The sequence below is a fragment of the Rhinoraja longicauda genome, chromosome 3, assembly GCF_053455715.1.
Source record: "Rhinoraja longicauda isolate Sanriku21f chromosome 3, sRhiLon1.1, whole genome shotgun sequence".
Taxonomy (NCBI): domain Eukaryota; kingdom Metazoa; phylum Chordata; class Chondrichthyes; order Rajiformes; family Arhynchobatidae; genus Rhinoraja; species Rhinoraja longicauda.
In genome coordinates, this window is record NC_135955.1 from 68,585,835 (window position 1) to 68,609,796 (window position 23,962).

At 41.8% G+C, this 23,962-nt stretch overlaps 1 protein-coding gene across 1 annotated transcript; it reads left to right on the forward strand.

The window, feature by feature from the left end:
* The first annotated feature begins 9,657 nt into the window (after positions 1–9,657).
* Positions 9,658–21,427, forward strand: fem1c (fem-1 homolog c). The gene is made up of 2 exons (XM_078396320.1): positions 9,658–10,654; positions 18,419–21,427. Exons 1-2 carry the CDS (start codon positions 10,111–10,113, stop codon positions 19,726–19,728), a joined length of 1,854 nt encoding a protein of 617 aa, XP_078252446.1. The 5' UTR covers positions 9,658–10,110; the 3' UTR covers positions 19,729–21,427.
* Positions 21,428–23,962: the final 2,535 nt, after the last annotated feature.

Consider the following 23,962-nt stretch of genomic DNA (forward strand, 5'->3'; position numbering starts at 1 on the left):
CATATTAAGGTGTATTTTTTTCTGCTTTGTGTTAAGGAGATAACCGTAATTGTTGGTGCAAGTTTCATATTGGTTGAGTGGAATTGAAATTTTAAGGCACATCATAAAATAAATAAAATACGTCTTTTAAAGACCAAGAAAACCCCCCCAAATATATCTAAAACTCTGCATTCAATGGATGTTATACAATTACAAATGTATTGATGTTTTTACACACTGTGATGGCAGAGTTTACACATGTCATTGCTGTTCTAATTGGGAAACATCAGGAATTTTATTAAGGTTTGTCTTTTTTTCTTTATATCAATATGCTTAAGACTGAAGTTTAAATGGTGCACTGATTTGATTATTTTGGAATCTCCCAAAGTCTGACATTTATGTAATTAACCATTTGAATAATTTAATAGGATTAGCCTTGTACATTGCCCATCCAGATGAGTGACTACACTTATGGACATTTGTTGTATGCTACAAATTGTGCAAGCTGACTTATTGACAATAAAATCTAGTGTGGCAGTACATTTGCCATGATTACAAACCAGATCAGTACTTCTAATCGAATAATATCTGTTTGAAAATGTGTACTTCGATTACGTTCTTGTGTTAAGCATTATAGTCTGTTCCATTTAATTTAAAATGTTCATATTGCACTGTACATTCTGAAGCAATGAGGGCTTAGTTATATTTTATGTGAATGAAGACACAGGATTTGTTACAAATGCGTAAATTATTGAAATACAAAACATTGTATTGTTAACCATGTTTGTATTAGATCTTGTAGCTTAAACCACTAACCACATGGACCCCGCGCTATATTCCACTTCATTCAGTTTTCAGACCTCAAAATGTAAACCTGCATTAGTAGGTTTTTAGAGACTGTAAGATACTGGACTGTGAAACTGGACAGTAAAAATAAAATTGTGCATTTGCCTCCAGTTCTGAAAAACGTTGAACTTGCGAGTAATTTTTCCTGTAAATTTAGTATACTTCAGCTGTTTTTAATTACAACACAAAGTAGAAATAAAAAATCACTAAGTTGGTAAATTTAAGGTTTTAGTCCACCTGCATGCAATGAAGCATAAAAGTTGATATTAAGAAAAGCGGTAAGAATGAATATTTGCTGGAAGATTTTTAAGACCTGGTTCACCCTAATCGCATTGTACTTGAAATCTTTCTCCACGACTATGATCCTTTTGAAATACAAAATCCAGTCTCTACCATGTCCTTCTCTCAATTTGTTGGTAACGAGTACATTTTTAATTAGAGAAAGGAAGTATGTTTGCTTTGTGCTGCTTTTGTCCCTTCATCCTATGTTGGTACCATGCTAATCTAGTTCATTTGATCTTCCCTCCCTTTCAAGATTCAAGATAGCTTTATTTGTCATCCAATATTGGACGAAATTCAGTCACCCACAGTCCAACAATAAAAGCATTAAATAGGCATTAAAATTACACAACCCCAAAAACACACAAAAAAAGAAACATCCATCAAAGAAACATCCATCACAGTGAGTCTCCTCCAGTCCTCTCCTCACTGTGATGGAAGGCCACAATGTCTTTCCCTTCTCCTGCCGTCTTCTCCCGCGGCCAGGTTGTTGTGGTTGGAGGCCGCGCCGGACGGTCCGCAGGGGCCCGAGCCTAAGGCGAGTCGCAGCCGCTCCCGCAGCCTCCGAAGACGGCCGGCTCCGCCGATGATAAGTCCGATCCGGGGCGGGCGAACACGCTGCCGCTGTTGCTGCACGTCGGGGCGGTCGTGGTTCCCGACATTGAAGCCCCCGCCCAGCAGAGAAAAATCCCGCGGCATATTTTAGGCCGCGCCGGAAGGTGAAATACTTCCTCAATCTCTACTTGCATGTATCATCCTCTATATGTAGATTGGTGGTAAAGCAAGGTGGAGAAACCTTTTTGCTTTCAGAAGAATGCTTGTATACAGGCGATAATCAATGTCTCAAAGCAGGTTCTAAGATCTTGTTGATTATTGTTTACAGTTCTCAAAGATTTTCCACGATAGTTCCAATATGTTGTGTATTTGAAAAGTCTAGTTACTAGTGTCCATTTTGTCATCGTCTTTGAATGCATGGGACTGCTGGTGTTAATACAGTTATCCTTCTAAAAGCATTGGCCACTTGGGTTGAAGAGCCACGAAATTGGCTGAAGGTAATATTGAGGAGACTTGCATTCTCAAGGTGATATCCCACAATTGCAATCTGCTAATCCTGGAATTCACTACCAGTTTCAATAATGCTTTCATTAGGCTATTTTAAATCTTAACTAATAAAATGAATTAAGCAAAGGACTTATAATTTTGTCTGGTGTAAAGGAGGTGCCAGACCACCAGTTTCCAGAAAATATGTGAGGTAATAAGAAATGTGGATGAAATTGATGGAGGAGAGGCTGGTTTGTGTGATGCACTGGGCTACATTCACAACTGTAATACCTTGCGGACGTGGGGACCGAAACGTTGCCAAACCAAGTAATGCATTCCGATACGATGCCTTTTATGATACATCTGATCTGAATTGGAAAGAGTCATTGGAGACATGCCTTGTTACTTTGGTCTTGTGAGGAAGTAGAGACATTGTGCTTTCTTGGCTGCAGAGTAGATTCTAGCAGGATAGATTACTGGTGATATTTAGGCCGAGGAACCTATCTCTATCGCCTACTTCAGCACCATTGCTGCAGACCACGATATATGCACCACCTGCTTCCTGTGATGACTACATGTTTTGTTGACATTGAGAGGGAGGTTTTTGTCTTGATACCATGTTACTGAGCTCTTTGTCTCATTATTGTTTGTGATCTGGCCCTCTACTGTGGTGTGCAAGAAGGAACTGCAGATGCTGGTTTAAACCGAAGATAGACACAAGTTGGAGTAACTCAGTGGGACAGGCAGCATCTCTGGAGAGAAGGAATGAGTGACGATCTGAAGAAGGGTCCCGACCTGAAACGTCACCCATTCCCTCTCTCCAGAAATGCTGCCTGTCCCCTGAGTTACTCCAGCTTTTTGTGTCTATCCACTACTGTGGTGTCACTTGCAAATTTCTAAAAGGTTTAGGGTAACATTTGGCTGCACAGTCATGAGTGCATAGAGAGTAATAGTAATGGACTGAGAACATGTCAATGCAGGGCACCAGGTATTGAGAAATATCATGGAAGATGTTTTGTTGCCTATCCTTAATGTGGTTTAAAGGTCAGGAAGCAGAGGATCCAATTTGTTGAAGGGGGAGGGTGTATGTGCTGAATCCGAGGTTCAGGAGTTGGAGATTAATTTGATTGGAGTTAGAGTTGAAGGCAGAGCTATGGTCAATAAATTAAGAACAAAAAGATGCGCTCTGTTCCTTTGTGATGTTTGTTGAAGTCAGTCCATGTCACAGGAGCGCAAGGATCACATGCCAGTAAACATGAATTTTGTGCCAGTTTGAGATGTTGATATTCAAATACAGTTTTATTTGCACACTGATCGTGAATGTCATCATTGAGGTTTACGTTTGTTGAGAGGTGAGTAATATTCAAATTACACGAGACAGGCTCGTCAGCCCAACTTGTACATGCCGACCAAGATGCCCCGTCTAAGCTAGTCCCATTTCCCTACATTTGGCCCATATCCCTCTAAACCATTCCTATCCCATCTTATCATGTAAATATATCCCCTTGATATATCTTCGCTCTTTTTCCCCTCTTTGATCTAGTGGGGATTCTACTGTGCAATGTCATACCTTCTGTAGCGGCTAGCTTCTCGTCTATCAATTAGCTCCCAAGTTGCCACTTGCATAGACCGGGTGAGCGATAAGCATAATGACTCGAGCAAATATAAATAACAGATGCTCCTTGACGTTTTTAGTCTTTATTGAAGGTGCAATAAACATATTGACATGTCTCGTCATCGACTGATTATTGATTTGCTAGGTAAAATTCCATATCTTACCACAGTCTATGCGATCGATACGAAACTGCCAGATATAACTTCGGCAGAGTCTGTATTAATCTTCTCGTCAACAAGACTTGCAGCCGATTACATCTTGGCTAATGAATCTTTTGGCGGAGGCTTTGGCTGAACCTCTGTCAGCACCTCCTTGGCTCACACACACTCTGCCAGCACGTACTCAACTACCGTCCATTTGTCTTTGTTTTGCTTGTTAACAGACTTCTCTCAGACTGATTTATTATTGAGCTAAACACAAAGGGCTGGAATAACTCAGCAGGTAGGCAGCATCCATGAGGGGAATAGAAAGGCGACATTTCGGATCGGAATCCTTCATCAGATGCAGGTTGAGCTGGGACACTGATTTGTACTTTGTCACAGATGTCCTTGTTCCAATGATAAGATCCTTTATGTTTTTAATTCTTGTTTTCTATCTCTTAATTGATGTTCTGCATCTAATTAACTTCACAATTGTTCCTCATTTGTATGTTTAGTCCTTATTTAATTAATATTCTGTTTTGAGAATTCTATCTTGTTTGTATATTTCGTTCAGATTTGATTCTTGATTTGTCCCAGGTTATCTGCCTACTTAAACTCAACATTATTTCAGCTCGTGTACTTGCTGAAATTTACATTTGCAAGTTTTAAAACACATTCCTTTTTCAACATTTTCTCAGCAATTCGCATCATTTTCAACTTAATGGCCCATTGCGCTTTGCTTCTCAACCATACACCAAGTTAATACATTAAAAAAAATTTTTTTTAATCCACACAATATACAGGTAAAAAATATTCAGGTCAATGACCCTTCATGAGAACTGGAAAGTGAGAAAAGAAGCATTTTGAATTGCAGACATTGGGAGAGAGGAAGAAAGGAAATATTTGTGATTGGATGCAGACACGAGTTGTCAAGGTAACAATTGCTTTAAATTCCATCAATACAAACAGAAAAAGAGACCAAAATATCAGTTACCTGGAATTGTTGAATTTAATATCAAGTCCCAGGAGCTCGAATGTGCCTTCATGGAAAATTAGGTGGTGTTCTTCAAGCTTGCATCCAATATCATTGGAATGGTGTAGGAGGCCAGAGACAGGTTAGAGGAGAGAGATTTCAAATGGGAAAACACTTGTACCTTTGATGTATTGACATATTGCACTGTAACTGCCATGGTTAAAACACAAAATACTTCAAGTATTTATGCTCTTCTATTCAAAACATTACAGTATCTTAAGCCACCTCTTGCAATCGCAGTGCTTCAACAATTTGAGTGAAGATATATCATCACAAAAGAATAATGAAGTGTTGAAAGCTAGAACTCCCTCAATTGGTCAGGGCTCCAAATGTTTTGCGATAGGTTGGTGAACAATCAAATTGTAGCTGATGAAGCGAGTGGAAGTAGTGTTTGGTGGGTAGATTGTTGGGCTTGGAGAAAATGCTCTTTTCTCCAAAGCCATCAGCAATGCTGGAATGCACTAATCTTTTGGGTGTAGCCTTCACGCCCGCTTTAAACAGCCACGTTTCTCCATGGTGACTGCGGGTGGCTAAAAATGTAATAACTGCAAATGCAAATTCTGTAGATGTTTTGCATCATTTTCCATATTTCTCACCTTTGTAAAGTTTTAATCCACTTTCTGGTTCTGAAAAGTTAAACATAGTGTGAATGGAATGGTCATAATGTCAAGGCATTGCAAAGTCATAGTAGAGTGCCAAGGTATAAGAGAGTTAGAAAGCAGGAGAATGTTCTGATAAAAATCAGTCTGATTATTTCAGATAACGAAGTGGAGAAGTGCAGTGTAATTAATTTTTTTAAATAGTACAAGATCCGTCACAGTGAAATAAAGCAGTGAATTGAATCGCATCAAACCCCATGTTTCTAATATTTAAATCGGGGAGAAGAGATACCAAAATGATAACCCTGGTTTATGCTATCTCATAATCTGATATTATGGATGTTAATTCATCATTAGGAACTGTTGTCACTGAAATTTCACAGGGAATCCAAATTTATAAAGCAAATAGCCAATATCACTTATTAAGGAAATTAGATCCACAAATAAGCAAGTTCTGCTACACTATTGAACAATTCTGATTAAAATATAAAACACAAAGACTGCAATTGAAATTTAGGTAAGTTGTGACTTTTGGAAGAGAGTAAAGTCCCTGACAACAAATGAGTAATTTATTTTATGTCTTTCCTGAATTTTAACTCTTGACCATTTTATGTCATACAATCAAGATCTTCTCCCACATGCCACATAAAACAGCCCCAACACCAAGATTCCTGAGATACTTAGGCAATGAGTACCACAATATTCTAGAAATTCATCTATTTACACTGACTTGTATGTCTAAATATATCAGGAACATCTCTGACATTCAAAACCGATTGTGAGTTTGTTAGGTCAGCTGTTCTATTGAAACACCAAGTAGGAAGGCCCGGTATTCTGATTTCACAGTCCAGTCCACAGATATTTGACTCGAATAACAGGCAAAAAGGTGTTTGCGAAAACAACGAGGAAGTGTTATCAGAAAATGAACAAAGGGGTCCTAGTAGGTAAAAATAAAAGTAACAAAACTATGCTTCTCATTTTCAAAATCTATGCAATAGGTAGATTGATGCCTCTAATATTTTCTCAGGTGCAATCAGGCAAGGAATTGGTTTTAGTCAGATACTGAATCTAAAAATATATCTATGGATTCATACCAATCGCCACATTAATGTGCTTATTTCAAAACTACTTCCAATTCAATTGTAAAAATATAAATGTAAATGGGCATTTTTACATGATTTATCCTGGAATGCGTCTTCTCGTGTTGCTTTGTGTCAATAAATTTATTTAACCAAATAATTACACTTTCTCATTTAATTTTGCTCCTTAACCAGCAGCATGTACAAGTTTATAATGTGGGCATCTGAAATTTTAGCAATTACGGATTCAATAATGTATCTAACAAGATTAAAGAAAAACAGTGGATCATGAATGTATTCCCTTGGACAAGATTAAAGAAAAACGGAGTGCTAAATCTTTCTGGTAATTGTGAATCAGGAATATTTACTTGAGTAAAACAAGCAACTTTGAGACTTCACCTGCAATTCTGAGTTTGAAAGTTCTAAACTTTCTGAATCTGTCAACGTTGAGATGTTGAGATTCCACAATAACTCTTCTGTGGAAAGTTGCACTTGATTAGACAAGAATGTAAAATGAGTTAGAACGGAACTATTTACAATATGCACAAACTTTATGAAACAGGTTGAATTATTATATTGTAGGAACACAAATCTCATTAAAAGACTTTGCTGTTAATTACTTATCCTAATTTTCAGTGGTAAGTTCAATATGTAAGTTGTTAATGCACCTACGCTCATGGTAAGTGTAGTGGCAGTCAGGGGTGGCAAGCAGTTTTTGCAGTGCTAAAAGCATGGAAGTTTGCAATTCAGTGTTCCTCAGAGATTGCTGGATAATTTACATTTAATAATGGCAAGGATCATTAAGCTCATGATAATTTTAAGAGCAATATTTAGCATAAGATTACTAAAAAACTGCACCTTAGACCAGAAAAAGTGTAAATCATTTAGATAATTATATTGTGATATTTTATAGCAGTATAGATATAACATCATTTATTTATGTTAATCTTCCTGCGTGTACAGTTTAGCAATAAATGTAGAGTTTTGCCCTTGCATTATTAAAATAGGTGAGAAGGACCCAAGTTTAGACCAGTATATCAGCAAGAATAAACACACATTAGTGGTGGAAAATATAATTGATCTGACATAAGTTATAACAATTATAATGGTTTAGTTTAATATATTGGAAGATAGAAACATAGACATAGATAATAGGTGCAGAAGGAGGCCATTCGGCCCTTCGTGCCAGCATTCATTGTGATCATGGCTGATCGTCCATAATCAATAACCCATGCCTGCGTTCTCCCCATATCCTTTGATTCCACTAGCCCCTCGAGCTCCATCTAACACTCTTAAATCCATCCAGTGATTTGGCCTCCACGGCCCTCTGTGGCAGAGAATCCCAGAAATTCATAACCCTCTGGGTGAAAAAGTTGCTTCTCACCTCAGTTTTAAATGGCCTCCCCTTTATTTTAAGTTTATTCTGTTTTTCCATTCTGGATGGTTCAAATGCTATAAAAGATAATCGAGAAAATAAAATAAATCTAAAATCAGAAATTACCAGTAGACAATTTGATCTTATCATTGCTGTTTTTTTCTGATTGTGTTATGCACTAATGTCCTGTTTTTTATTTGCAGTTTTCTTGCTTTTATTGTATGTACAATTTATATTTGTGTGTGTGTTGTCTGCGTCTATGTGCTCTCCGTGCTGCTTGAAGCAATTTTTTAATTGTATCTGTACCTCGCCGAATTTGTACATATGGCAATAAACTCAACTTGATTTGAATTTCCCTTACAATAAGTCCGGGTAAAGAAAGATATTCTTGCAGTAATAACGGCCACTGTCTGTGTTCCTTTATAATTATTCCTACGTGGAAGAAAATGTATATTCCATATGAGGTAGTCACAAAATGCTGGAGTAACTCAGTGGGTCAGGCAGCATCTCTGGAGAGAAGGAATGGGTGACGTTTCGGGTCGAGACCCTTCTTCCATGTGAGGTAATCAGAAACAACATATGAAAGTAAATCCCCCAAATGCGTGGAAACATTTCATCAGGATAATATGTTACTCCAGCTTTTTAATATGTTACCGTACGCATCCGCAACAGTTTGCTAAAAAGGGGGAAGCCTTGATACTTGCTGTTAACTCAATACGAGGAAATAACACTTGGATGGAAGCGCTGCAGTAAGCATTTTTTGGACAAGAAAGGGGAATATAATTCGAGACAAAATAGAACCAAAAGTTTCATATAAATGGAAAGTGGACACAAAAAGCTGGAGAACAGCGGTCAGACAGCATCTCTGGACTCTGGAGAAAAGGTGATGGGTCGGTTCGGGACCTTTCTTTAGACCCGAAATATCCAAAGACATACAGGTATGTAGGTTAATTGGCTGGGTAAATGTAAAAATTGTCCCTAGTGGGTGTAGGATAGTGTTAGTGTGTGGGGATCGCTGGGCGGCACGGACTTGGTGGGCCGAAAAGGCCTGTTTCCGGCTGTATATATATGATATGATATGATATGATGAGACCATTTAGGCCCTTCATTGTGATCATGGCTGATCATCTACAATCAGTAACCTGTGCCTCCCTTCTCCCCTTGATTCCACTAGCCCCCCTAGAGCTCTATCTAACTAGAGCTCTATGTAAATGTCACCTATTCCTTTTCTCCACATATGCTGTCTGACACGCTGAGTTACTCCAGCTTTTTGTGTCGATGTTCGGCATAAACGAGCATCTGCAGTTCCTCCACATTTCATCTAAATGGATAGAGTTAGTGGTTGGGAAGTGCACACTAGGTGGTGCTGGCCGTGCACACTAGGTGGTGCTGGCCGTGCACACTAGGTGGTGCTGGCCGTGCACACTAGGTGGTGCTGGCCGTGCACACTAGGTGGTGCTGGCCGTGCACAGTGTGTTCAAACACCGCCTTTCCCCGGGAGCCCCGCCCTTTCACACGCTCCCATTGGCTCCTGGACACCATAGAAACCGGATCTCCCACGCGTCACAATGAGTCGCGTTCGCCTTCCGGACCCCCTGCTTTCCGCGGCATCCGCCCTCATTGGCTGCGCGGCCTGTCAATCAGGCAGCGGTCTTCCGCCGGTAACGTTAGCGCGACGAGGCTCCGCCTCTCTCTCGCGCGGCAAGTCACTCGCGCTCGCCCGCCCGCCCCTCCGCGGTTCAAGACAAGTGTCCCGGGCGCTACTGCCGCCGCCACCGTGAAGGGAAGGCGATCAGCACCGTGCCCAGTTACAGCCGAGACTGACACCAGCTGCCGAGAGACGGAGAGAAAGGCCATCCGGGAAATAAAATGAACGCGCGGTGACCTCCCCGGCGGAAAGGAGGCGAGAGGCGAAGAAAACTCGAGGAAAAAGTTGCGGCAAGTGCGGCGGGAGGCAGCGAGGCGCCGGCCGGGGCCGCAGCTGGGGCCGGGAGGAAGGGAAGGGACGGGCGAGTGAGCGAGCGGCCGGCCGTTGGGCTGAGTTGAGGGATCGCGCGCGCGAGCGGGCGGGCAGGCAGCAGGCGCTCACTTCAGGGCCGGGCCGACACCCCGGTCCCGACCACCATGGACTTCAAGACGGCCGTGTTCAACGCGGCCCGTGATGGCAAGCTGCGGCTGCTACAGAAGCTGCTGGCCGCCAAGAACCGCGACGAGGTGTCGGTGTTGGCGGCCGAGAAAACCAACGGCGCCACGGCGCTGCTAATGGCTGCCCGCTACGGCCACCTGGACGTGGTGGTCTACTTACTGGAGGAGTGCGGAGCTGACGTGGAGCTCGGCGGTTCTGTCAACTTCGACGGCGAGACGATCGAAGGGGCACCGCCGCTGTGGGCGGCCTCGGCCGACGGCCACCTGTCGGTGGTGAGGTCGCTGCTGGAGCACGGCGCGTCCGTCAACAACACCACTCTGACCAACTCGACGCCGCTGCGGGCCGCCTGCTTCGACGGCCACCTGGACATCGTCAAGTATCTGATCGAGCACCGCGCCGACATGGAGGTGGCCAACAGACACGGCCACACCTGCCTGATGATCTCCTGCTACAAGGGCCACCGAGACATCGCCAAGTACTTGCTGGAGAAAGGCGCCGATGTCAATCGCAAGAGCGTCAAAGGTACTGATGCGATGGGGCCCGTGACCCCCTCTGCCCCATCCTCCTCCCCTGCCCCATCCTCCTCCCCTGCCCCTTCCTCCTCCCCTGCCCCTTCCTCCTCCCCTGCCCCTTCCTCCTCCCCTGCCCCTTCCTCCTCCCTCTGCCCCTTCCTCCTCCCTCTGCCCCTTCCTCCTCCCCTGCCCCCCTCTGCCCCTTCCTCCTCCCCCCCTCTGCCCCTTCCTCCTCCCCTGCCCCCCTCTGCCCCTTCCTCCTCCCCTGCCCCCTCTGCCCCTTCCTCCTCCCCTGACCCCCTCTGCCCCTTCCTCCTCCCCTGCCCCCCTCTGCCCCTTCCTCCTCCCCTGACTCTCTCTGCCCCTTCCTCCTCCCCTGACCCTCTCTGCCCCTTCCTCCTCCCCTGACCCTCTCTGCCCCTTCCTCCTCCCCTGACCCTCTCTGCCCCTTCCTCCTCCCTGACCCTCTCTGCCCCTTCCTCCTCCCTGACCTTCTCTGCCCCTTCCTCCTCCTCTGCCCCTTCCTCATCCCCTGTGGTCCCCCTCTCTCCCTTCCCTTGTCTCTCTCTCTCTTTCCCTCCCGACCCGTGGTCCCTTCTCTTTCCCTTTTTCCTCCATGACTCCCCTCCTTTCTGCCGCGGGCCCAGGGTTGTTCGAGCAGATCTGTGCCTGTTTTTGACCTCTTTCTCCAAACGTGAACTGTCACAAAGTGAAACTTTCCACTTTGGGACTTAATGAGGTTTGAGATCGTGAGTGCTGTCGTTTAATCATTTTTACTTAAGATTACATAGATTCACTTTTATAAAACCAGAGATTAATTTCAAGAGTCGGCCACGATAACATTTGAATATCCTCGAGTGATAGTTATAAATAGGGTTTGCTGAAAACTCTTGCTGGGAAAAGAATCAACAGTGAAAATGTATGTATGGATAAAAGTCTGAGGCATTGATTTGCATTTGTGATAAATTGTGCATTATGAATTAATTTGCTCTAAAGTCTACAATGTGCAATGGTCTATCTCTTGAGTAGGAGTGCCCCAGATTTGATTGTACTCAGTTGTGGCATTTCATTTGATATCAACGGTACAATTGATGTATGGAGATATGGGTATTCGAATACTGTGTGTGTGTGTTTGGTGCAGCAAATATTTCCTTACTGATCCAGATCTATGGAAACCATTGAAGCAAATATGAATAAATCTTTTTCCAGTTGAAAAGTCATTTGGACGTAATTTATTATGTAAGAAAATAACTGCAGATGCTGGTACAAATCGAAGGTATTTATTCACAAAATGCTGGAGTAACTCAGCAGGTCAGGCAGCATCTCAGGAGAGAAGGAATGAGTGACGTTTCGGGTCAAGACCCGAAGAAGGGTCTCGACCCGAAACATCACCCATTCCTTCTCTCCTGAGATGCTGCCTGACCTGCTGAGTTACTCCAGCATTTTGTGATAGTAATTTATTAAATCAACCTCTTTTTTTGTAATAAAGCAAAACTTGCACTGTCATTGGAAAATTCACAGTTATTGAAACTACTTTGGTTATTTACATAACAACTTAATTTAGTGAAATATGAAGAAATCTTTTATCATAAGTAGAGAGAAGGAATGACTAATCTCCACCGCTTTCTATAAAATACTTTTTTGTGTTTGCTCTCCCTAGCAGTCACGGGGAAATGTGCAAACCCGACACAACAATGGGGAAGGTCAGGATAGGACTTTGAACTTTTAGTCACTGGAGCTATGATGGTAGCTTAGTGAGTTTTGAGATCGTGGGTGCTTTTAGACAATAGACAATAGACAATAGACAATAGGTGCAGGAGTAGGCCATTCAGCCCTTCGAGCCAGCACCGCCATTCAATGCGATCATGGCTGATCACTCTCAATCAGTACCCCGTTCCTGCCTTCTCCCCATACCCCCTCACTCCGCTATCCTTAAGAGCTCTATCCAGCTCTCTCTTGAAAGCATCCAACGAACTGGCCTCCACTGCCTTCTGAGGCAGAGAATTCCACACCTTCACCACCCTCTGACTGAAAAAGTTCTTCCTCATCTCCGTTCTAAATGGCCTACCCCTTATTCTCAAACTGTGGCCCCTTGTTCTGGACTCCCCCAACATTGGGAACATGTTATCTGCCTCTAATGTGTCCAATCCCCTAATTATCTTATATGTTTCAATAAGATCCCCCCTCATCCTTCTAAATTCCAGTGTATACAAGCCCAATCGCTCCAGCCTTTCAACATACGACAGTCCCGCCATTCCGGGAATTAACCTAGTGAACCTACGCTGCACGCCCTCCATAGCAAGAACATCCTTCCTCAAATTTGGAGACCAAAACTGCACACAGTACTCCAGGTGCGGTCTCACCAGGGCCCGGTACAACTGTAGAAGGACCTCTTTGCTCCTATACTCAACTCCTCTTGTTACGAAGGCCAACATTCCATTGGCTTTCTTCACTGCCTGCTGAACCTGCATGCTTCCTTTCATTGACTGATGCACTAGGACACCCAGATCTCATTGAACTCCCCCTCCTCCTAACTTGACACCATTCAGATAATAATCTGCCTTTCTATTCTTACTTCCAAAGTGAATAACCTCACACTTATCTACATTAAACTGCATCTGCCATGTATCCGCCCACTCACACAACCTGTCCAAGTCACCCTGCAGCCTTATTGCATCTTCCTCACAATTCACACTACCCCCCAACTTAGTATCATCTGCAAATTTGCTAATGGTACTTTTAATCCCTTCGTCTAAGTCATTAATGTATTTTGTTTAATAATTTTTGCTTAAGATTATTTAAAGTAGAAGTAGCTCCAGTGACCCTCACGGATCAACTAGTTGTCACTCTGGTGTGCTTTGTCCCTGCTCTGAAGTGGGGTTGAGACAGTCAAGTGTTTAACTCTCATATGTTCTGACAACGGAATGATGATATTCTTGCATTACAGGCATGTAAATATAAAACACATAGATGATAATAAACAAATTTAATAAATCAATAACCCCAATATAATTAGTCTTTAGTAAATCTGAAATTTAGGAGAACACATTTGGTGTTGTATCTGGCCGAAAGATAGATGGCTGTAGTTGTTGGAAGGCATCACTGGCTGTCATCGCTGTCAATGGCTACTTTATTGAGCTTTCCTTGTTGAGCTATCTGCATCAGGTCTGGATGCAATACATGGGCTGATGCATAGTCAAAATGATAATTCATGTCAAAAGAAGTGTTCTTTTTTTGGGCTGGTGGTGAAATTGGACCGTAGACTAGTGCTTAATGGATGTTGCTAAGAGTAGTTAAAGGACTGAATAACCAAGGCCAAAGGATTTGCTTCCCAAATTCCCGACATCTGCTTGATGCGGCACGATTCTGGTGGGACCCAAATTGTCGAGTAACCCAGCAGGTCAAGCAGCATCTTTGGAGAACATGGGATAGGTGGTGCTTTGGTTCAGGACCCTTCAGACTGCTTTAGGGATTCTTTTTGCATTGATTAATGAGCTACAACAACCGTTTCAAAGGCAAAGGTCCCCATTTAATTTTTGTCCCATTTCAGTTTACCCAATTACTCGGTCAACCATCAGCGCACTGTCGTAACATGTAGGACAACAAGCCCTTGAGGACCCAATGACCTTGATTTTTTTCTTTAAGAGACTTTATCCTGACGTAGCAATATATTGTAGTATCTTTATCGTTCGTTGGTTTTACGTGCTGTCTAATAGAGTTGGTACTTGCCAAGCAACCACACTTTTAACAAAAAAGGCATGCTAGTAGTTCCCAAATGAGTTAAAAAGACTGGTAGTGCAAAATTTGGATTTGTCATAAACTGACACGTCCCAAAATATATATTTTAATGTTTTTCATAGATTTTGGCATTGTTTTTTTGGGGGGATGGTTATACTTTCATAACAGCTTGCATTTATTATAGTGTGGTGTTCCAGGTGTTATCAGATTTTATTTGGCACTGATCAATGTAAGAAAATTGGGTAGGATGGTATTTACAATCTCAAAGGGGGTTAGGTAAGGGGGAAGTGCAGCGAGACCTGGGTGTCCTTGTACACCAGTCACTGAAAGTTGGCGTGCAGGTACAGCAGGTAGTGAAGAAAGCTAATGGCATGTTGCCCTTCATAACAAGAGGATTTCAGTATAGGAGTAAAGAGGTTCTTCTGCAGTTGTATAGGGCCCTGGTAAGACCACATCTGGGGTATTGTGTACAGTTTTGGTCTCCTAATTTTAGGAAGGACATCCTTGTAATTGAGGCAGTACAGTGTAGGTTCACGAGATTGATCCCTGGGATGGCGGGACTGTCATATCAGGAAAAAAAGACTTGGCTTGTATTCACTGGAGTTTAGAAGGATGAGAGGGGATCTTATAGAAACATATAAAATTATAAAAGGACTGGACAAGCTAGATGCAGGAAAAATGTTCCCAATGTTGGGGGAGTCCAGAACCAGGGGCCACAGTCTAAGAATAAAGGAGAGGCCATTTAAAACTGAGGTGAGAAGGACCCTTTTCACCGAGAGAGTTGTGAATTTGTGGAATTCTCTGCCACAGAGGGCAGTGGAGGCCAAATCACTGGATGAATTTAAGAAAGAGTTAGATAGAGCTCTAGCGGCTAGTGAAATCAAGGGATATGGGGAGAAGGCAGGCACGGGTTACTGATTGTGGATGATCAGCCATGATCACAATGAATGGCGGTGCTGGCTCGAAGGGCCGAATAGCCTCCTCCTGCACCTGTTTTCTATGTTTCTATGGAAGAGAATTACATAGCTCAGAACGTTGACTGCTGAAAGCACTGCTGTCAATACTTTTTACAAAGACAAATATTTAAATGTTTGGAGACTATTGGAAGTGCCCTGCATTGTGGGAAGCATTTGGAGATAGAAACATAGAAAATAGGTGCAGGAGTAGGCCATTCGGCCCTTCGAGCCTGCACCGCCATTCAATATGATCATGGCTGATCATCCAGCTCAGTAACCTGTATCTCTCCATACCCCCTGATCCCTTTAGCCACAAGGGCCACATCTAACTCCCTCTTAAATATAGCCAATGAACTGGCCTCAACTACCTTCTGTGGCAGAGAATTCCACAGACTCACCACTCTCTGTGTGAAGAAATGTTTTCTCATCTCGGTCCTGAAAGACTTCCCCCTTATCCTTAAGCTGTGACCCTTAGTTCTGTACTTCCCCAACATCGGGAACAATCTTCCCGCATCTAGCCTCTCCAACCCCTTAAGAATTTTATGTTTCTATAAGATCCCCCCTCAGTCTTCTAAATTCCAGCGAGTATAAGCCTAGTCTATCCAGTCTTTCTTCATATGAAAGTCCTGCCATCCCAGGGATCAATCTGGTGAACCTTCTCTGTACTCCCTCTAAGGCGAGAAAGATGGGCCTAATGAAGCAATGGAGGTATTTCAGAAAAATATAGACCTCTTTTTAAAATCAGAAGGTACTTGCAAATGAGTAAATTCATCTGAAATGGCTGTGCCAGCAGTGTTGCTTTATGCATTACAGAGGGTGATCCAGGAATGAACCCTATATTTTGATAGATATTCTGGGACTAGTCCTTGGATAGGTGACGTTAGCAACTTCATTGGTGTATATAGGTGTATATAGTGGTGGAAACAAATGAAATACTATTTTGGAGTCATTATTCCAACTATTCAAGTTCCACTTTCTCAATCCGTAGGGTATTGTACATTTTCTGGAAGATCTGCAAATTATCTAATAATATTGCAAGCTACTCAAATTATATATTTTTATAATTTAATATGTATACAAATTGTTTTTATATTACATTTTTGAGTATTGATAGGTAATTACACTATTAGTATTCATCTTATGTAAGAAGACCAAGTAGACAATATAATGTATGCATGCAACTATATTGCCCAAATTGTATATTTGGTATTTTCTTTCCTAATTTTTGAAATAATTGATTCAGTAAAAAAAACTTGTTATCCTTGAGATCTGAGTTTAACATTCTTTCATCAATAAAAGCTGCAGTTTTGCAATGTGCATTTTGGAAGGCTTGGGACTGCAATAATTCAGGTGTATTAAATAATATTCTGTACGTGCACTCGTATGTTTCGTCTGGAAGAAACGTACGTGCACTCGTATGTTTCGTCTGGAAGAAACATTAACTTGTGGGATTCTATAAAAATAATTGACAAAATTTTAAATATAAATGTCACCCCCCCCCCCCCCTTAGAATTTGGGAAGTTTACAGTATTATTAAATACTTTGCAGATTTTCCTGAAAAAACTGCAATTTATTCTTTGGCATTGAGAGTGTGGAAGTTAAGTGGTTGGAATAATGCGCAAGTGTTTGGAAACCAAGAGAACTGATGGGAAGAAAGATGAATGGATAAACTGTATGTTGCCTCGTATCAAGCCTCAACCATCGGCACTCCATCAATACTGTCATCTGCCTGCCAGTCCTTGCACTTACCCAAACATCTTCTCTCTTTTTCCCCCAACTTTTACAAATCAAAGCCTTAGCTCTGAAAATGGGCATGACAATTTTATCTCCTTCGCTGTGAATTTCTATTTCAAATTTATTTGTACCATTTCTGACATCTCTCCCTTTTCTGGATTGTTCTGTCTCCTGAGATGATAACAAAATTAATAAAATTTACTGACATTTATGGTGAACACACAGACTGCCACAATTATCTCCCACCCTGTTTCTTGTAAGGATGCCATCCCCTTTTTCTCAATTTCTCTGTCTACACATCTGTTCTCAAGATGAGATCTGGCTTTTTCAGGATATCTGAAATGTTCTCCTTGTTGGGAATGTGGTTTTCCCTTCACTGTAGTTGATGGAGCCCTCACCCACACTTCCTCAATTTCCTGTATGTGGTTATTTCCACACACCCCTGGACAGATGGTTTCCTTAGTCTATGCCCTTCACCCTACCAGCCTTTGCATCTAGCACATCATTCTTTGTCACTGCAAGGAATCCCACCAGCATTCACATCTTTCCCCTCCCCACTCTCCGCATTTCGCAAAGCCCACCCAATCCTGTGAGCCTTGGTTCATTCAGCCCAACTCGCCCACCTCTGTCCCCGGCACTTTGCCACGCAACTGGAGTTCACCGTAAATGTGCTCTCTTCCTTCCCCTTCTTATGTCTTTTCCTATTAACCAATACAATGATCTCCCAAATTCACCCTTCTCCCTCCTCTACCTGGATCCATCTGAAGAAGGGTCTCGTCTCGAAACGTCACCCATTCCTTCTCTCCTGAAATGCTGCCTGACCCGCTGAGTTTCTCCAGCATTTTGTGTCTACCTTGGATTCATGTCTTCTCCTTTGGTTCCACTTATTTACCAGCCAACCCCGTCCTCGCCTCTTTCTGTAATCCATTGTACTAGCTGTCTTTCCTCTACTATGTCCTGATGCGGGATCTTGACCAAAAACAGACTGTTCTTTTGGCTCAGTCTGAAGGGCACTGGCCTGAAATGTCATCTATCCATGTTCTCCAGGGATGCTGCCTGACCTGAATTACTCTAGCAATTTTTAAAATTAAACGGGCATCTGCAGTTCCTTGTTTCTGTATATTTTCGGTTCCACTAATGGTGCTAGAGCTGCCTCCTGGTTGCTAGAATAAGTTGTACACACATGGAATCTTATAGATTTTGTTTTACTGAACCCAAAAGTTCTCATTCGTTTTATCAATATGAAAACAACGGCATAATTAAAACTTCACATTTTTATTTTAACATGTTTTTTAAAAGCAGAATCTAGTGAGTTTGACTTCATGTTTCTCTTTTTTTTAATAAAGGAAATACAGCGTTGCATGACTGTGCTGAATCTGGGAGCCTGGAGATCATGAAGATGTTGCTTAAATATGGAGCCAAAATGGAAAAGGATGGTTACGGAATGACTCCATTGCTTTCTGCCAGTGTTACTGGTCATACCAACATTGTGGACTTCCTAACTCAACACCCACAGACGAGTAAAATTGAACGTATCGATGCTCTGGAGCTCCTAGGAGCTACATTTGTGGACAAGAAGAGAGATTTATTAGGAGCAATGAAATATTGGAAGAAAGCTATGGACATGCGATACAATGATGGGGCTAATATACTTGCTAAACCTGAGCCCCAGCAGTTAATAATGGCTTATGATTATGCCAAAGAAGTAATCTCGGGAGAGGAGTTGGAAGCATTGATTGCTGATCCAGATGAGATGAGGATGCAGGCACTATTAATCAGAGAGAGAATACTGGGTCCTTCACATCCGGATACATCTTACTACATAAGATACAGAGGTGCTGTATATGCTGATTCTGGTAATTTTGAAAGGTGCATCAACTTGTGGAAGTATGCATTGGATATGCAACAGAATAATCTAGATCCACTGAGTCCAATGACAGCAAGCAGTTTGCTTTCTTTCGCTGAACTTTTTTCGTTTATGCTGCAAGATCCTACGAAAGGAGTCTTGGGAACCTCTGTATCTTTCAGTGATTTAATGGGAATATTGAGCAAAAGTGTCTTTGAAATAGACAGAGCTATGAAGCAGGAACAAGCCCCATCTGACTTGATGCAATTGAGCAAAGCCCTGTCAATAATCTTACATCTAATTTGTTTACTAGAGAAGGTGAAATGCAGCTCTGAACAAGAACATCTCAAGCGGCAAACCATTTACAGATTTCTAAAACTGAACTCTCGAGGAAAGACTGGGTTTTCCCCCCTTCATCTGGCAGTTGACAAAGATACTACTTCTGTGGGTCGTTATCCCGTTTGTAAATTTCCATCTCTGCAGGTCACTGCAATGTTACTGGAGTGTGGAGCGGATCTCAATGCAAGAGATTTTGAAAACAACAGTCCATTGCACATTGCAGCACAGAACAATCATCCAGAAATCATGAATCTTCTAATTAAAGCGGGTGCACACTTTGACACCACAAACTCCCAAAAACAAACAGCCTGTGATTTGCTGAATGAGAGGGAAATGGGGAAAAACTTGATCCAGCCGATCAACCACACAACTTTGCAATGTCTTGCTGCCCGTGCCATAGTAAAACACCAATTAATGTATGAAGGACAGATTCCAGAAAAACTGGAGTCTTTCATTTTACTTCACAGATGATTCGAACATTTTTTTTTTGAATGTCTGTAAATATGGGAAGAAATTGGTCATGTGCTTTAGTACATCTGTACCCTAAAGGATGTTGAATAGATTCAGCAGCTTTTAGTCAAATTTGACTGCATGTTGTTTTTGCTGCCTTGATCACCTTGCACCCAGTTCATGCACTGTGGTAATGCATGTGTGTAAAGTATATCGTATCTGTTCATCAGTATTTTAATGGATGTCTGAAGATGTATGCTGCTTTGTTTTTGGTTAAAATTGGGATTGATAGTTTGCATTTCTAACAACCTATGAACTTGATTTTGTTCCAGTATTCATTAGTGGAATTGTATTTTACAGCTGCCTTTATAACCTTTTGTGCTAATTAGTGTTGATGCAATATTCAGTTTCTTAAAACAAAATCAGCTTTGTCTTTTTTTTTTTTGACCCTGCACATTGGACCATAATTTGTTCTGCAGCTTTAACATCAGCAATACCTTAAGTGCTTTTAAGTTTTTAGTAGAGTGGCTTGGAGAAAAGACTGCTCTGTTAACTCATCACTATGCAGATCCTGGCACCTGATTGGAATGTTGGGTATATTTCTGGTCCTCTGAGTGTTTGTTTAGTTTAAAGACTTTTTTCAAACTGCATTAGGCATTTCAGATAGTTTGCCATTGGAAGTACCTATGGGCTTTTTTGCATAAAAATAGGGCTGCTCCCTTGAAGTTGCTGTATTTGACTTTTTGTCTATTACTGAGGGGGTAATAAGCTACTTTGGTGCACACAAGTTACTGAAACCCTGTTTTAAGATGCAAGTCTTTTTTAATAGCTTTTTACAGCAAACTTAAAATTTATTTTCTTTAGTGTGAAGTTAGCCTGCTTCCCAAGGGGTCTTTATAATTGCCGTCTATTTCATCAGAAATTTGTATCTGATAAACAATATCCACATTACTGTTGAACAGGAAGGGTGACATTTTTGAAAGTTGTTGGATTCAGATAATCGCTGTAATTCTGCACTTTACCAGTAGAAATGAGAATTAATGGCACTTTGGCCATGTATGTCTTAAATGAAGCATTCACAATAAAATGCAAAACTGCACTTGCCTATGCTAGTGTCAAATTGTTGTGTAGTCAACTGATATTTGGGGTGAAAGATGTAAAGAGTTGCTGTTTGATTTGGTACTTACAGCACCGTTTACCCTATAGAATAGATTTTGTGAATGCAACTGGAATTTAGTTGCTCGTGCTGTAACTTGAATATAAGCGGGAGAATTATGTACATTTGGAGTTGAGTAGAAAATTTACTGTTCTCAGACGAGTGATGTAAATTTGCAAATGTTTTTCTTGCGTTATCTGTTTATTTATTTCAAAGCTTTGAGGTTAGCATGAAGCTTCCCTAACTTTTCCCCAAGGCAACAGGGTGAGTCTTCACATTTCAACATTGTGGTGAAATCAAATTTCTGCAATTCAAACCTTATTGATAATATCAAAACAGTCACTTTATTTCCTTGCATATTCTACTTTGGTTTAATCTGTCTACCGTATAATTTCCAGTGGTCACTGCCCTAGGCTGTTTTTCACCATGCTTTGCATTTGATATGTGGTGCTTCTTATTGAATAATCATAATAATCATAATCATAGTTTATTAGCCAAGTATATTTTGCAACATACGAGGAATTTAATTTGCCATACAGTCATACCAATGAAAGCACCAAAACAAACAAAATACATTTTAACATGAACATCCACCACCGCGACTCCTCCACATTCCTCACTGTGATGGTAGGCAAAAAAAAGTTCCATCTTCGTCCCTTCTTTGTTCTCACGCGGTCAGGGGCCTCGAGCCTTCCGTTGACAGGGCGATCTTGGCTCCCATAGCCGGCGGTCGAGCCCTCCGTTTCGGGGGAGATCAAGCTCCCGCATCTAGGGGATCTCAGCTCCACCCCCCCCCCCCCCCCCCCCCCCCGGGGCGATCGGACCCCAGGTCGGGGCTAGTCGAACCTTCTGTGACTTTGGAGCTTCCTGACATCAGCCTCTGCCCGAGACTGCGAGCTCCTCGATGTTGAAATGTGCAGGCCGCAGTTGGAGCGTCGATCCCAGGCAAGGGATCGCAGGCTCCGATGGTAAGTCCACGGCCCCGCAGTGGGGCTCAAAGTCAGTCTCGAGCAAGGCCGCCAGCTCAATGATGTTAGGCCACAGAGCAACCGGGGATACGATCCGGAAAACAATCGCATCTCTGGCAAGGTGAGATTGAAAAAATGTTTTCCCCGACCTCCCCCACCCGCCACATAAAACAAACCAGAGAACATTAACACATACTTTTTAAAACACACTAAAAATACCAAAAAAGACGAAATGACAGACCTTCGGACTTGCAATTTCCCTCGCCAAGAGCAACATTGCTTTGGCTCTGGTCATCTGGGCATTTATTTGCTCTATTGCTGTTAGCGGTGTCTTGATAGATCAACTCTTGATTTCATCTCTTAATGTGAAACCAATCTTCTATGTTCTCGCATGGACAACCATTGTAAATACAATGAGATGGAAAGTTCTGAGTAAATTTTCTGGAAAGGGTGTTATAATTCACTTTCCAAAATACAGTTTTTGCTCAATTTGCAACTAAATCTGTAAGTTGAGGGCTATTTGGTTGTCTATTTAAATCTTGTGAAAATAGCCGGTGTAAGGCATACAAACATGCTAAATTTTCTTTTGTACAACAATGTAGCAGTTTCCTGAACTTTGCTGTGATTTTGGTATATAAACTTGCACTACTACCTTCAAACAAGTATTTTGGAGACGGTTTTGGAACTGGCTTGATTTATGACATGAAAGGCTAATTTTCAGCTCAAATTATTAATTTTCAAAGTCTTCCATCTTTCTTCCAATAATATGGCGCAGAGTGGTGTTTAGTCCTCAGCTGGATATTTCCTTTTTGCTTTAATGTAGATCATACCCTGACCAACATTTATCCACTCAACTAATATCATTAAAACAGTGCCTGTAGCTATGTGATTGCTTTTTTGTGCAGACTATGATGCTTTCAAATTGTGACCACAGAAAAGGTTTATCTTCAATAGTGTGCTTTGGAATATCATAAGAACGGGAAGGATAATAGGCTGGGGTGTTGACTGTATTAAGATGGTGTCAATGAGATTTGTTTTGCTAGATGTGTTGGAGGCATTGAGTAGCTTTTGGTTGTGAAGGTTTATCATGACTCATAATCTTCCCAGAAGCTGAGTTCAGGTTGGAGAATCTTCAGTTTTCAGCCAAATTACTTTTAACCAAGCTTGCCAGTTTGGTAGCAACAATTTGTTGAGTTACCTCCATCTTTTGGGTCAGAACTGCTGTTTATCACCGACATGAAGACACAAGCTGAAAGATTTTCGGAACCAAACCAATCCTCAATAATTTGAAAGGTTATCAATATTTGCAAATTGATAATTAAGGCAGATGAAATGTTGACCTTGATGACACTGTCCATCATGCATCTGGCGAATATTCACTGTATTGTGGCCCATGCCATGTTTACATTTTAGGAATCCATGTGCAATCCAAGTTGTCAGATATTATGACTGCCCTTCCATGACATATTCATTTTTTAGCAGCAAAAATTATCAGATGCTTGGAAGTATGAAGTAATTAGTGAGAGGAGTCAACAGATCAGACAGTTTACACTTCGGTTGATGACCTCTCATCAGAACTGGAAGTGACAAACTGCTGTTTTAAATTGGGAAGAAAACAAGTCGGGTTAAATCAAGCAAGCGGAAGTGATGTATCCTGTTAATATTGAGGGCGGCCATTCACAGTTGATCTGGAAAAGGTGAAAACAGAAGGAGACCTGAGGTACAGTGAAAAACGTATTTGTTGTGTGCTATCCAGTAAGTGAAAATACTACATGATTACAGTCAAGCTGTCTACAGTATACAGATACAGGATAAAGGGTGTACTGTTTAGTGTGATTGAAATCCAATTAAAGATAGTTTGAAGGTCTCTAATGGGGTAGCTAGCAGGTCAGGACTACTCTCTAGTTGGTGAGAGGAAGGATCAGTTGCCTGATAACAGTAGGGAAGAAACTCTCTGAATCTGGAGGTTTGCATTTTCAAACTTCTGTACCCCTGACCTGATGGGTGAGGGGAGAAGAGGGAGTGACCAGGGTGAGACTGATCCTTGATTTTACTGGTGGTCTTGCCAAGGCAGCGTGAAGTGTAGATGGTGTCAATGGAAGGGAGGTTGGTTTGTGTGATGGGCTGGGTT